The sequence below is a fragment of the Carcharodon carcharias genome, chromosome 3, assembly GCF_017639515.1.
Source record: "Carcharodon carcharias isolate sCarCar2 chromosome 3, sCarCar2.pri, whole genome shotgun sequence".
NCBI classification, from domain to species: domain Eukaryota; kingdom Metazoa; phylum Chordata; class Chondrichthyes; order Lamniformes; family Lamnidae; genus Carcharodon; species Carcharodon carcharias.
Genome location: NC_054469.1, coordinates 135,874,165 through 135,886,332, shown reverse-complemented (window position 1 = coordinate 135,886,332; position 12,168 = coordinate 135,874,165). Strand labels below are relative to the sequence as shown.

Here is a 12,168-nt window from a genome sequence, read left to right as displayed (position 1 = left end):
GCTCCACATGTCTCACCCAGACTTCCGATTTGGGCCTTTGAGAAATATGGAGTGTATCTGCTCCTGGAGTCCTTCCTTCACAGTGTGGGAGCACTGGGGGAAGTCAAGTCACACCCCGTTTTACAGCACTAGCTGCCATATGCTGGTAAGTTTCAATATCTCAAAACAACTTTGACAAGAGAGAAGGTGAGTGTGTAACATAGGTTTGGAAGGGATTAGGGTGGAAGATGGCTGGGTGAAGGGGATGGGGGGGTCAAAGGTGTTGGGAGGGTAGTCAGGTCATAAGAAATGGCTGGATGGGGTGGTTGGGGGATCAGGAGGGTGGTCTGGGTACAGTCAGATGGTTGGGGAGTGGGGGGTCGTCAGGTGGTGGGGAAAGTTGGGTGGTGGGGTGGGTAGTCAGGTGATTGGGAGGGTAGTCTAGGATAGTCAATAGGTAGTCGGTTCAGTGGGGGTGATCGGGTTGGGGGCTAGTCAGGTGGGTGTAGTCGTAGGGTCGGACAGTAGTTGGTGGGTCCAGTGGGGAGTCAGGGGGGCAGGGGGGTGGAAATCAGTTGTATAGTTACCCAGAAATTAGAAGTGACTTTGATCCTTCTAACTTTTCCTTGGTAACTATTCTGGTAAGTGAGTCGAAACCATCCGAAGTCTCTGACTTTAAATCAGAGAATCGGGTGGTTCCAGACGCACCGTAATTGCTCAACGGAAGTTGAAACTTCCCAGGCAATTCCCATGAAGTCCTTGTGTTGAGACCTATGAGCGGTCTCCTAGCGCATCTTCCCAGGGTACCACTGGGGTATGGCCTTCTAGAGAACAGAAGATCTGTGCCCATGTTACCAAGTTTCGTATCTTGAAATAGTACACCCGAGACCTAAGTCTAGGCCGTGTATATATAAACAAGAAAAGAAATGGCCCTTACACCAACCCTGAGGGCCCCAATGCATACTTCTCTCCAGTCAGAAAAACATCCATTCACCACTATTCACTGCCTCCTGTCAATTAGCTAATTAAGTAACCAAGTTATCACCATCCCTTTAATCCCATATATGCTTCTACTTTTCAAATAGGTTTGTTACGTGGTACTTTTTCAAATATCTTTTGAAAGTTTCAGATATACAACATCTACTGCACTCCCTTCATCAGCATCTTTCTGTTACTTCATCATGAAATACAATCAGGTTTCAAAGAGCTCAATCAGGTGATGTCACTGAAGAGCCTAATCTCTGTTGCAGTCCCTTTTAGAAATTTCTCTCTCCTGGGCAGGCCATGAATCTTCAGTGACCCCCAGCAATCACCAGCTAAATGTAGTTGGTGAAAAAAATATTTATTCAAAAAGCCTTCCTGTGAAGCCAGTGGAGGAGAGTATGTGCTCCTGTAATGCCGCACACATCACAATTATCCCTCCCCCTGTAGCCTGTTCCATCTCTCCCATCCCAAGACTTACCTGAGAGCTGCTGTCAATGAAGCCGAGGGCCTAGGTTTCAAATGCTTTGCTCAATGGGCTTCCTGTGGAGGCGAGAGCTGTGGTGGGGAGTATGCAGATGAGGTGAGAATCAATTTCCTATCAGTCCTAGAGCCTCCTGCTTCTGGTATGTGTTAGTTGCACAGCACATTTCTGTCCCAACTGTAATTAGAAAACTTTGGGTTAATGAAGGAACCAATTTCGGTATGAACAAATGGAATGACTTGACGTACTGGACAGGTTTCAACCAGAAATAGTTAACTTTATTACAGAGAGCTTTTGAGATGCTACATGCTTGAACTAGTTCCTCGACAAGAAAGCCCATCTCCCTGGATTACCTGCGCTTAGGACTCATTGGTCAGAGCCTCCAAGAACAATCACATGACCCTTGATAGGCAGTAGGACAGGCTATGCCTTTAGTTACTACATTTCCACCCCCTTTAGTTTTTTTTTTACAGTTCCTATTTATAGAGAGCATTTGAATGTTCAACAACATATACATATATGTGATTCAGGTGATTAAAGATTAGGGCTCTGAGGTGGTTTCCATATTTGGTTAGAGCGGCGTAGCTGTACCACTTGAGGTTCTTCCACCGGATCGACATGATAAGAAGCTGCAGCTCCAGATACATCATTAGAAAGTGTCAGTTCAGGTTTGGCAACTCTACATTGGGCATGTCTATTCTAGGTCGATCTCAGCTCAGGGATTATAGGTTCAATGCTAATCACAGGTGGAATAGCAGGTTGTTGGAATGTCTCTTTATTCCGAGGATGATCCATATGTTTTCGAACAATTCAGTCTTCCACTTCCATCTGGAAGGACAAAGGACCAGTTTCTGAGATAATTGTACTGGGAATCCAACAAGGTCCACTTTCAAAAGTCTGCATGAAAACTGTATCTCTTACAGTGAATCTGCGAGCTTTGCTATGAATATCATGATTCAATTTTTGATTACCTGATTCTTCTCTACCTTCCCCATGAAGCTTGGAAACACCAGGCTTAACTTGTACATAGGTAGCATTTCACCAATAATTCAGATGGCGTTGAACCCATAGTTGAATGAGGCATTGTATGATAATTGAGACGAAAGCGGGAAAGTCAAGTTTCTAGAGTACCTTCTTATACCTTTCCTTCATTCCAGATTTGAAAGTTTGTACAGTTTCTCAGCTAAACCATTTGATGAGGGAATGTATGCTGTTGTTTTAATATTAAATGTATGAACCCCTGTTCTGGTAAAGACTGTACCATCATCAGTAACAATGACTTCTGGTAGGCTAAAACTATGACACAGCTTTTTGATAGTTGAGCTTGATGTTGGTGACCTGACTTCATACACATCCATCCATTTAGAAAGCGCAGCTACGATCAACAAAAACATGGTACCTAAAAATGGACCTACATAGTCCATATATAGTCTAACCCAGGGTCGACCAGGCCTTGCCCATGAATGCAGCGGAGCTGAAACAGGCAACTTCTGTTGTTGCTGACACTGGAGACAGTGCTTGGCCATGCTTTCAATGTCGCTGTCAATGCCTGGCCACCAGACGTAACCTTGTGCAAGCATTTTCATCTTCGATAAGCCTAGATGAGCACTGTGAAAATCTGTCAAGAGTGATTCTCTTCCTTGTGAAGGGACGACGACTCATGATCCACACAACAAGATTCCATCTTGTCAACTTAACTCTGTTTTTCGGGCATGGAATGATCTCATCTCCTCAGACACTGGTGAATTTGACCATCCTTGCATTACAAGGTCTCTGACTTTTGACAAAATTGGATCCCTGTTTGTCCAATTTCTAATTTGCTTCGCACACACAGTCGAAGAATCCAAGAAATTCAGGAGAAGCGCAACTTCTTGAAGCATTGGAGCATGTACAATGCTATCTGGTAACGGGAGATGACTGAATGTGTCCACATTTGCAATATGCAAACCAGGACGGTGCATAAAGGTACACTCATACGCAGATAATATTAAAGCCCATCGTTGTATTCTTGCCGATGCTATTGGTGGAATGGCCTTATCCTCACTGAATAGACCCATTAATGGTTTACGGTCCGACACAATGGTGAAAAGTCGACCATACAGATACAGGTGGAATTTTTTCACTCCGAATATCACCAATAAACCTTCCTTTTCTAGTTGGGAATAACCCTTCTCGAGTGCGGAGAGGGGTCTTGAGACATAGCCAATGGCCTTTCCGATCCATCTTCCATTTTACGTGATAACACAGCTCCCACCGTCAGGACAAGCAACACATGTTAATACCAATTCTTTCGATGGATTCTTAACTTTCACAAAGCCTTCTCCCTGATGTGAATTCCATGACCAACCATGATTTTTTTTTTTAAACAACAATTGGAATGATGCTAACTCTTTTGACAAGTTGGCAAGAAGCAGCTATAATAGTTGGTCATACCCAGGAAAAACTTGAGTTTGGTTACACTTGACGGAGAAAGCGCATCTTTGATTGCCCTAACTTTCTCTTCTACTGAATGCAAACCCATGGCATCCACCCTGTGACCTAGGTAAGTAATTTCTGGCACCGGCTTCCACAAATCTTCTTAGTATCTCTTCTAGGTTGGCCAAGTGTTCGGTTTCAGTTGACCCTGTGATCTGAACATCATCTAGCTATGCTACTACTTGGAGAAGTCCTTGTAAAATACTCTCCATGGTCCTTTCTAGATTGCACATGTAGATGATACTCCAAAAGGTAGGCAAGTATATTGATAAAGACCTTTGTGCGTGTTGATGATTATGTATCCTCAGATGTGCTATCGACCTCTAACTATTGGTAAGCATGGTTCATGTATAGTTTGGTATAAGATTTGCCTCCAGCTAGCATGCATATAAGTCATCTATCCTCGGGATAGGATATTCATCTAGTTTGGCTGCTTTGTTCACTGTCAATTTATAGTCTGCACAAATGCGTATAGTTTGGTCAGGCTTCACCACTGGGACTATGGGTGCTGCCCATTCCAAAAATTGGACTGGTTGGATCATTCCTAGCTTTTTTAAATAGCACAGTTCCGCATCCACCTTCTCCTTTAAGGCATAAGGCACAGGTCTTGCTTTAAAAAAAACAGGGTGCCACATATATTTTTGCTTACAAGCCTTTTAACTTCCCTAATTTGTCATGAAATGCACCATTGTATTTCTTTAGCAGTTCAGGAAGTCCTCCTGTTCTCAAGTGAAATATTTCAGACCATTTAAGCTTGATTTTTTTGTAACCAGTCTCGTCCCAGAAGCCTAGGTCCTTCACCTGTCACTATGATCACTGGAAGCTGAGCTGTCTGTTGTCTATTAGACACAGGTACTGTGGCAATGCCCTTCACCTGTATAGATTCTCCAGTGTATGTCTTGAATTAAGCTGTGGTTTGCTCCAGATTCAGTGGCTGGGTACCTTCATTCAGGTATTTAAATGTATGCTCTCCCACCACTGTGGGTGAGGCTCCTGTATCTACCTCCATTATTAGTGGCTTCCCATTAACTTGGATTATGACAGCACTAGGTTTGGTTTTTATAGCTGTGTCATTGTACAGGGAATAGCTGTCGGCATCGACAGCTTCAGTTTCTGTTGTATTATTCAATTCAATCATATTGGTTTGCTACTTTAAGGGCAGTTTTGACTTCACCCTGCATTGCTTTAATACGTGACCTTTCTTTTGGCAGTAATGGCACTCTGCCTCCTTGAATCTGCAGGTGTCTGGTCCGTGGTCACCCCCACATCTATAATAAATTAACCTTGGAGTGGCTGCTGGAGTGTTTCTACTCGGCCTTTTTGATTTTTTAACAGCGGACATTTTTTCTAACAGCCGATATTGCCTCTCGCTTTGCTGCTGTGTCTCTGGTTTTCACGCCACGCTCAGTGGTAGTTTTCTGCCCCACCTGAAGAACAGCAGCATGTTGTATGTCTTAGAAAGCCTGTGAGTCTCTCGCAGCACTTTCCATGGCTAGGACTATTTCCATGGATAGCTTCAAATCCATGTTGACTTCTGCGAGTAAAAGGCGCCGAATGGTGTTATCGTGGACTCCACACGCTGATCAGTTCTGCAGCATATCATTGAGTGTGTCTCCGAAGTGGCAGTGTTCTGTCAACTGCTTCAACTTCGCTATATAGGTTGCGATGAACTCTCCTGGGGCCCTTACTCTGGAATTAAACTTAGGCCTCTGCATTATTATGGATGGCTTTGGCTGGAAACATGTCTTCATGAGGTCCACTAATTCATTAAAGGACTTAGAATTGGGTGAGTTCAGGGCTGTCAGACTGTGGATGAGATTGTGTGTCTTGCTACCACATACACGCAAAAGGATTGCTTTCTGCTTCTCCTCCGTGGTAATTTCATTCGCTATGAACTAAACATCAAGGTGCTCTACACAATGGTTCCAGTCTTCCATAGTCGCGTTGTAAGGATTGATTCTGCTGAAAAGTGGCATGACTGGTGAGTAGTCTTTTCTTTTTCTTAAGATTCGGTGTACTCACGTAATCAAGGCAAGGTGCAGCGTCGGAGATATTTTACCCTCGTCGCCAAATGTAATGACTTGACGTACCGGATAGGTTTCAACAAGAAACAGTTAACTTTATTACAAAGAGCTTGAACCAGGTCCTCAACAAGAAAGCCCCTCCCCCACCCCTGCCAGATTACCCGGGCTTAGGGCTCATTGGTTGGAGCCGCCAAGAGCAATCATGTGACTCCTGATAGGCAGGAGGAGAGGCTATACCTTCAGTTACTACAACGAGTTAAATGCATTAAGTGATTAAGAAACTCTTGCACTGTCTTCACTAAGTGTAACGCTGAAAGAAGTTGACATCCATCAATAGCTGTCTTCTCAGCCATTGCTCCGGTATGGAATTTCATTCACCTATCTGTATGTGATATAGGAAACAGGAGGTGGACATCGCTTCAGCGTTTCCTATCTGAACAGGAGAAGGTAAGTCCTTGAGCACCAAACAAGGAATGTGGGTGCACACATATTAAAAAAAACACTGTAGTATGCAGATGTTGACATTTCGGGGACTTGAAGGTGTGTGGACTATAATTATTATATATAATTTGGGCTTAGCGGGTTTCTGAAGCACATTAGGTATCTTGTGTTGTTGTTACAGATGCGAGTTAAGTTCTGGCGCTAAAATAAATTCTTTCATCTCTCTGTCCTAGGTGTATTCCGAGACCATTTGCTGTGCAGGGCGAGCACTGAGAAACAACTTTGCAACACAGGCACCTCACCTAATAAAAGATCGTGTGACCAACACAGGAAAATGCAAGTAAGTCAAAAAAAAAATCAGTCTATGGAGGTGGCTGTGAAGATCAAAGTCAGATAATAGGCAACATTTTATCTGAGCAAAAGGCAATAAATACATTTCTCATATTTTAGAAGCACATACATTAGAAGAAAGAATAATTACAAGTTGGGGTATAAACTGATTTAATATAGTTGTCATTCCTTTAGCTTGCAGCTGGCAAATTAAGTAAAAATAGTAAAAGTTACAGAAGTAACTGTGAGAGCTTCCGTATAATAAAACCAATAGCTCACCTTTGTAATCTGAGCTCAAATCAAACCTAAGGAAATGGATTGTCAGACAGAAATCGGACTAGAATTCTAAGTGATAGACAATTGCTCAGAAATCTCTAAATCCAACTCCTGAATTCCAAGCACAAAAGTGTTTAGCCCCAATTGACAGTAAAGAGCCTGGAATACAGTTTCTGCTAGTTTGTATTAATATTGGCCCAAATCTTCTAATCAGGGTCGGAACCCCTATTTCCAACCACAATCAGACAAAAAAATACAAACTTGCCTTCCTTTGCTTTTTCTGGGCAATCTTCTAATTGAGGATCCTGCAGAATTCAGACAGCACAGGGAATCTTGGAAGGAGCAGCACAGAGAATCAACAACACTGAGGCTTTGAACCATCTTCCGGGGACTTCAGCCTGGGGGAAGGGAGCCTCGAGCTGCAGGGTGGAAGGCAGCAGGAGGTACTGATCAGTGATGTAGGAGGTTGGGGGGAATGTCTAGGTCTGAAGTTGGGGGGCTAGATATCCAGGTGAACGTGCTCACATCAGGGGAGTCCATTTTTGACTCCTGGGGTACTACCTCAGGGTGGGTGTGATAGGAGGGGATGGTTAAGGTTACTGGGGGCAGAGGAAGCTGGTAAGGTGGGAGGGTGAGTGTTTGACTGTTGACGGTGTTGGGTGAAGGGGATTGTTAGTTGGGACACAGAGATAGACATGGACACGGGTGGTGTGGGGGAGGTGGTGGGTCGACGCGGTGGGAAAGGGGAAGCCAGAGGGGTCAATGTGAACAGGTGTGAGATGCTCTGAAAAGAAGAGATCGTGCACATTTACCTAGGCATCCTGGAAGGAGAAGGATTCAGACTGTAGGGTGACTGTGGGAAGGTTGAATGTTGAAGGTGATGCCAGAAGAGTCAATGTTGATGGGGGAAAGGACGTGGGTGATGGAGGAGGGGAAATGGTGGAGGAGCTCATGGAGTAAGTGACAATAACCATGCTGATCAAATCAAAAGTGAGCAGAGCTTCGTGTTCGACTGGCACAGGTGCTGCATGGGAGTTGGGTCAGTGTATGAGCAGAGATGCAGGCCATCTCAGCTGGAGAACAGAAAGGGAACAATGGCAGACACCATTAAGTATGCTAGGGACCAGTGGGATAAGTTTGATGGATGAAGGCTCCGCATGCATGGGACAGTGCTTGCACCAGGCTCTGAGAGGCTCTGCCACAGAAGCTTCTCACTGAAGATTTAATCATGGGGCTCGGCTGTGTGCAGGAAAACTGCTTGGGAGTGTAGGAGCCTCGCAAAGCCTTTAGAAGGATGCTGAAAGATAACAGTAGACAATATGCATTTAAAGTGAATATATTTGCAGACATTCAGTTAGTGACAATTATTGTTTTCACTCGTGCAACAAGTTGTGATCAATATTTTTGATTTTTCTAAGCCTTCAACTCCTTCTGGGTGCTGCACTGGCATCCACAGCAGAGTTGTTTTGCCTTCTTGCCTTTGATGACTTTGGTGGTTGTCCTCTTTGAGGGCTTCAAATACCACAGCGTGATGTTCCCCTGCCTCTTTCCAACTATCCACATATTGGATCATCTGACTCAGACAGAGCAGGTGGCTGTTCTCCAGCAGCCCTCTGAGTGCTGGAGACCGGGCCTGTCCCTGCCTCTGATTACTTCTGGCATGTGTCAGTAAAGTGTTCTCCAGAAAGTGAGCCCGAGCCTCACCTGGAGATGTGCCCCACTGAGGTGTGTGTCCAAATGTTGCTGGAAGGTGCGGTTGTCATCTTCCTCCTCGGACATGGTCCGGGGACTAGGAGTTTTGGTGGTGTCCCTTGTGGGCCTCGAGCTGCAGGTGCCTATAAGATAGAGAATGGAGTTTTAGTAGATGAACATGAGGAATGTCAGACTGCATGTCGCTCACTGTGCTTGTCAGGATGTGATGAACTCATGGAGTATTGATCCGTACAAGATTGTTGAGACAATCCAATCTCACCTTCCCCACAGGAACATTCCCTGTCCTCCCCAGTGATCTGGGCTGCAGCCTCCTTGAACTTTTGTGAGGTTAATGTTGTCGGTCGTGTCCCCCACCCACTGTCTGGGAACTTTCCTGCCTATTGTGGGCAAGCTTGGTTTGGATGAAGACACAAGGAAGGCATGTTATGTGAAGGAATGGAGCATAGATTAGTGAAGATTCATGTGCCCTGTGTGTGGTGAGCCCTCCCCAGCAGGTCTTAGGATGGAGAGTGCACAGCATGATAGATGGGATGGTGGTGATGTGAAAGGTTCCAATAGTCAATCAGTGGTTTCCCCTGATAATGGTTGTGTGAAATCCCTGAAGAGAGTAGCCCTCTGAGCACATGATGCCATGATGAGAGTTTGAAATTGGGGGGAGTTGAAGGATGACTTACCCTGGCGGAGCGGATGAGGTCATTTATCCTCTTCCTGCACTGGATCTCAGTCTGGACCTCCTTGGTGATGATCTTCCAGGCCTGAGAGGTGAGGCTGGTGTGCTTCCTGGAACCATCCCTGGGATAGAGCACATTCCTATGTGCCTGCACTCCTCTAATCATGGCCTGGAAGGTGCCGTGTCTGAAGCTGGGTCCAGCCTTCTTGTTGTGTATGGAAGATATTTGTAATGGATTCCTGGAGACGGGTGAGCTGCAGAGAGTGAGATGTATGTGATTGACTGGGGTTTAAACATGGCATCCAGACCTTCAACTCTGCCAACTGATAGCATGGCAGACGAATCAGCTTCTGACGCACCAGGTCATTCGGCCTGATACTCACCTGTGCATAATTAATGAGCTTCCAAAGGTGGAATCAGGCACGAGTTCCTGTCATCCCGAGCAACGGGACAGGTAACGCTGAAACCACCCACCACTGCACTTAGTCTCATAAATGGAAAATTCCACCCCTTTTTCTAAACACTAGTTTATTTACTTTTGATCTTGGACCTATTTGAATAATTTAAATATTTTATTGAAACAAAGGTAGACTTTCCGGCTCTATCTAAAGCTCAAAGGTAGGTAATCCATTGTTTAGCTTTCTCATTATCAATGCAGACCTTATTGAATAAAGTTAAGTTACGTTTTAAATGTAATTAACTCAAATTTTATTTGATTTGTACATTCATTAGATGCATATCAGTTTCTTAACCAAGTGATTCCATTTATCATACGTTTAACACTTCAGTTCCTAAAACTAGAAGTTATATTCCAAAACATCTGAAAAATGAACTAGCTACTCACAACACATCACAAAATGTATCTTTGAATCTCACACTGCAGGAATGATGCTATTTTAAGGCTATAATCACGCTATTTTGGGTAGAGTGCATAGTTTATTCTTTTAACTAAAAATGTTTGGTCTGACACAAAATGCAGAGTGGAAAATGTTAAATTCATCGATATGGATATCTTTTGGACAATGGTCGAGACACTAACAGTGCTGAAAAGTTAATTTTTTCCGCCAGTCAGTGAAAGTCACTTTTAGCCTTTGTGTAGCTGCTACGTCATTACAAAAACCCAACTGGTTCACGAATGCCCCCCTGAAAAGAACCTGCATCCGCTATCCAAGGCTGTCAGTTCTGTTGAAGGGTCATGAGGACTTGAAATGTCAACTCTTTTCTTCTCCGCCGACGCTGCCAGACCTGCTGAGTTTTTCCAGGTAATTCTGTTTTTGTTTTGGATTTCCAGCATCCGCAGTTTTTTGTTTTTATCCAAGGCTGGCTTGCATGTGGCTTCAATTCTATATTATGTGGCGATCATTACTGCTTTCAAAGCGAATAAGGATGGGTAATAAACTCTTCCAGTGTTACCAACATCCCTAGAGCAAAAATTAAAGCAAAAGAATAGTTTTCTATTTTGTAGTCCATCTATTTCAGAAAAAAATGCATAGAAGCTCTTTGGTTTGTGGCAAGGCAATGGTTTTTCCAATTTTCCCAACCCATTTGACATTTCTATATAGTGAAATTATTCATCTAACTTCAGTCACAGCTGGAAGTGACTGCTCATGCCAGGCAGAAGGATAATTGTTACAAATTTCAAGTCTGCACTAGATATTCCCCCAGGTTTAGTGTTTCCAGTAAGTGGACCCCACAATACGATGATCCTGAGGAGTTCACCTTTATTGCCCAGTATCGCATCATACAACATGATGACCTGGAGATGCTAGCAATTAAACACTTTGTTGTGTGAAGTAATACTGTAATAAGAATATAAGAAATAGGAGCAGGGCTGGGCTATTTGGCCACTTTATCCTGCTCTGCCATTCAATAAAATGATGGCTAATCTTCTACCACAATTCCACTCTTCTGCCCAATTACCACTCAGGCTTGAATATACTCAATGTTGGAGCATCCATAACTCTCTGGGATAGAGAATTCCAAAGATTCACAACTCTCTGAGTGAAGAATATTCTCCTCGTCTCAGTCCTAAAAGATTGAACCCTTATCCTGAGGCTGTGCCCCAGTGTTCTAGATTCCCCAGCCTGGGGAAACAACATCCTTTCAAGCCCCTCACCATTTTATTATTATGCCAAATAGTGTGAAACTGGGTTGTCATATTGGCCACGTGTTATACGTCCCACCTGATATTCAGTTCCATTGAAATTAATGGAACAAAATATCAGTCTGAGAGTTTAAGAGGCGGTTGATACAATAGCTCCTGCTTGTGTGCTACCACCCAGGTTGAACTTCAGCCACAATGAATCTCATCATCACAAACTGACATGTGAATAATAGAATTTCTCCATCATCTGATCTATATCTGATTCAAATTCCCAGAAGTAGGATATGTTGTGTGGATTTAGTCTCTGGTGACCTGAATTTCCAAGACTAAATAATCAAAATATCCTGCAGCATGATAATGATCAACTTTATTTTTGCTGCTGAATACTGATTGGAGGCAGTGATTCATTTCCCAAAACAGCCCAGGAGAGTTTTGCTGCTTGCTGACTATGAATGACCATGGTGGTAATCTGGCAAAGCTGATTGCTTGCCCTTTACAGAATCAGTCTATTTTTCATTTCATGTATTTCAATGGAATGCAAATTAGACAAATTCTGTGAAAGGCTTACGATCAGCTCTGCCAGGCAGTGAAGATTAAACTCTATCCTCAACTGGTTTATTTCAGCAAATAAATTGTGGCTTCAGATCACCAAACAAAAATTATGCCAATCTGCATTCTGTCTTTTGAATAT

The 12,168-nt window shown here is 43.6% G+C and overlaps 1 protein-coding gene across 1 annotated transcript in view; it reads left to right on the top strand.

Moving 5' to 3' along the window:
- The window catches only part of rapgef5a (Rap guanine nucleotide exchange factor (GEF) 5a), a 267,567-nt gene that overhangs the window by 33,976 nt on the left and 221,423 nt on the right, over positions 1 to 12,168 (top strand). The window contains exon 3 of the mRNA XM_041183142.1: positions 6,618 to 6,724. Within this exon, the coding sequence (XP_041039076.1) occupies positions 6,618 to 6,724 (107 nt within the window). The remainder of the gene's footprint in view (positions 1 to 6,617; positions 6,725 to 12,168) is intronic.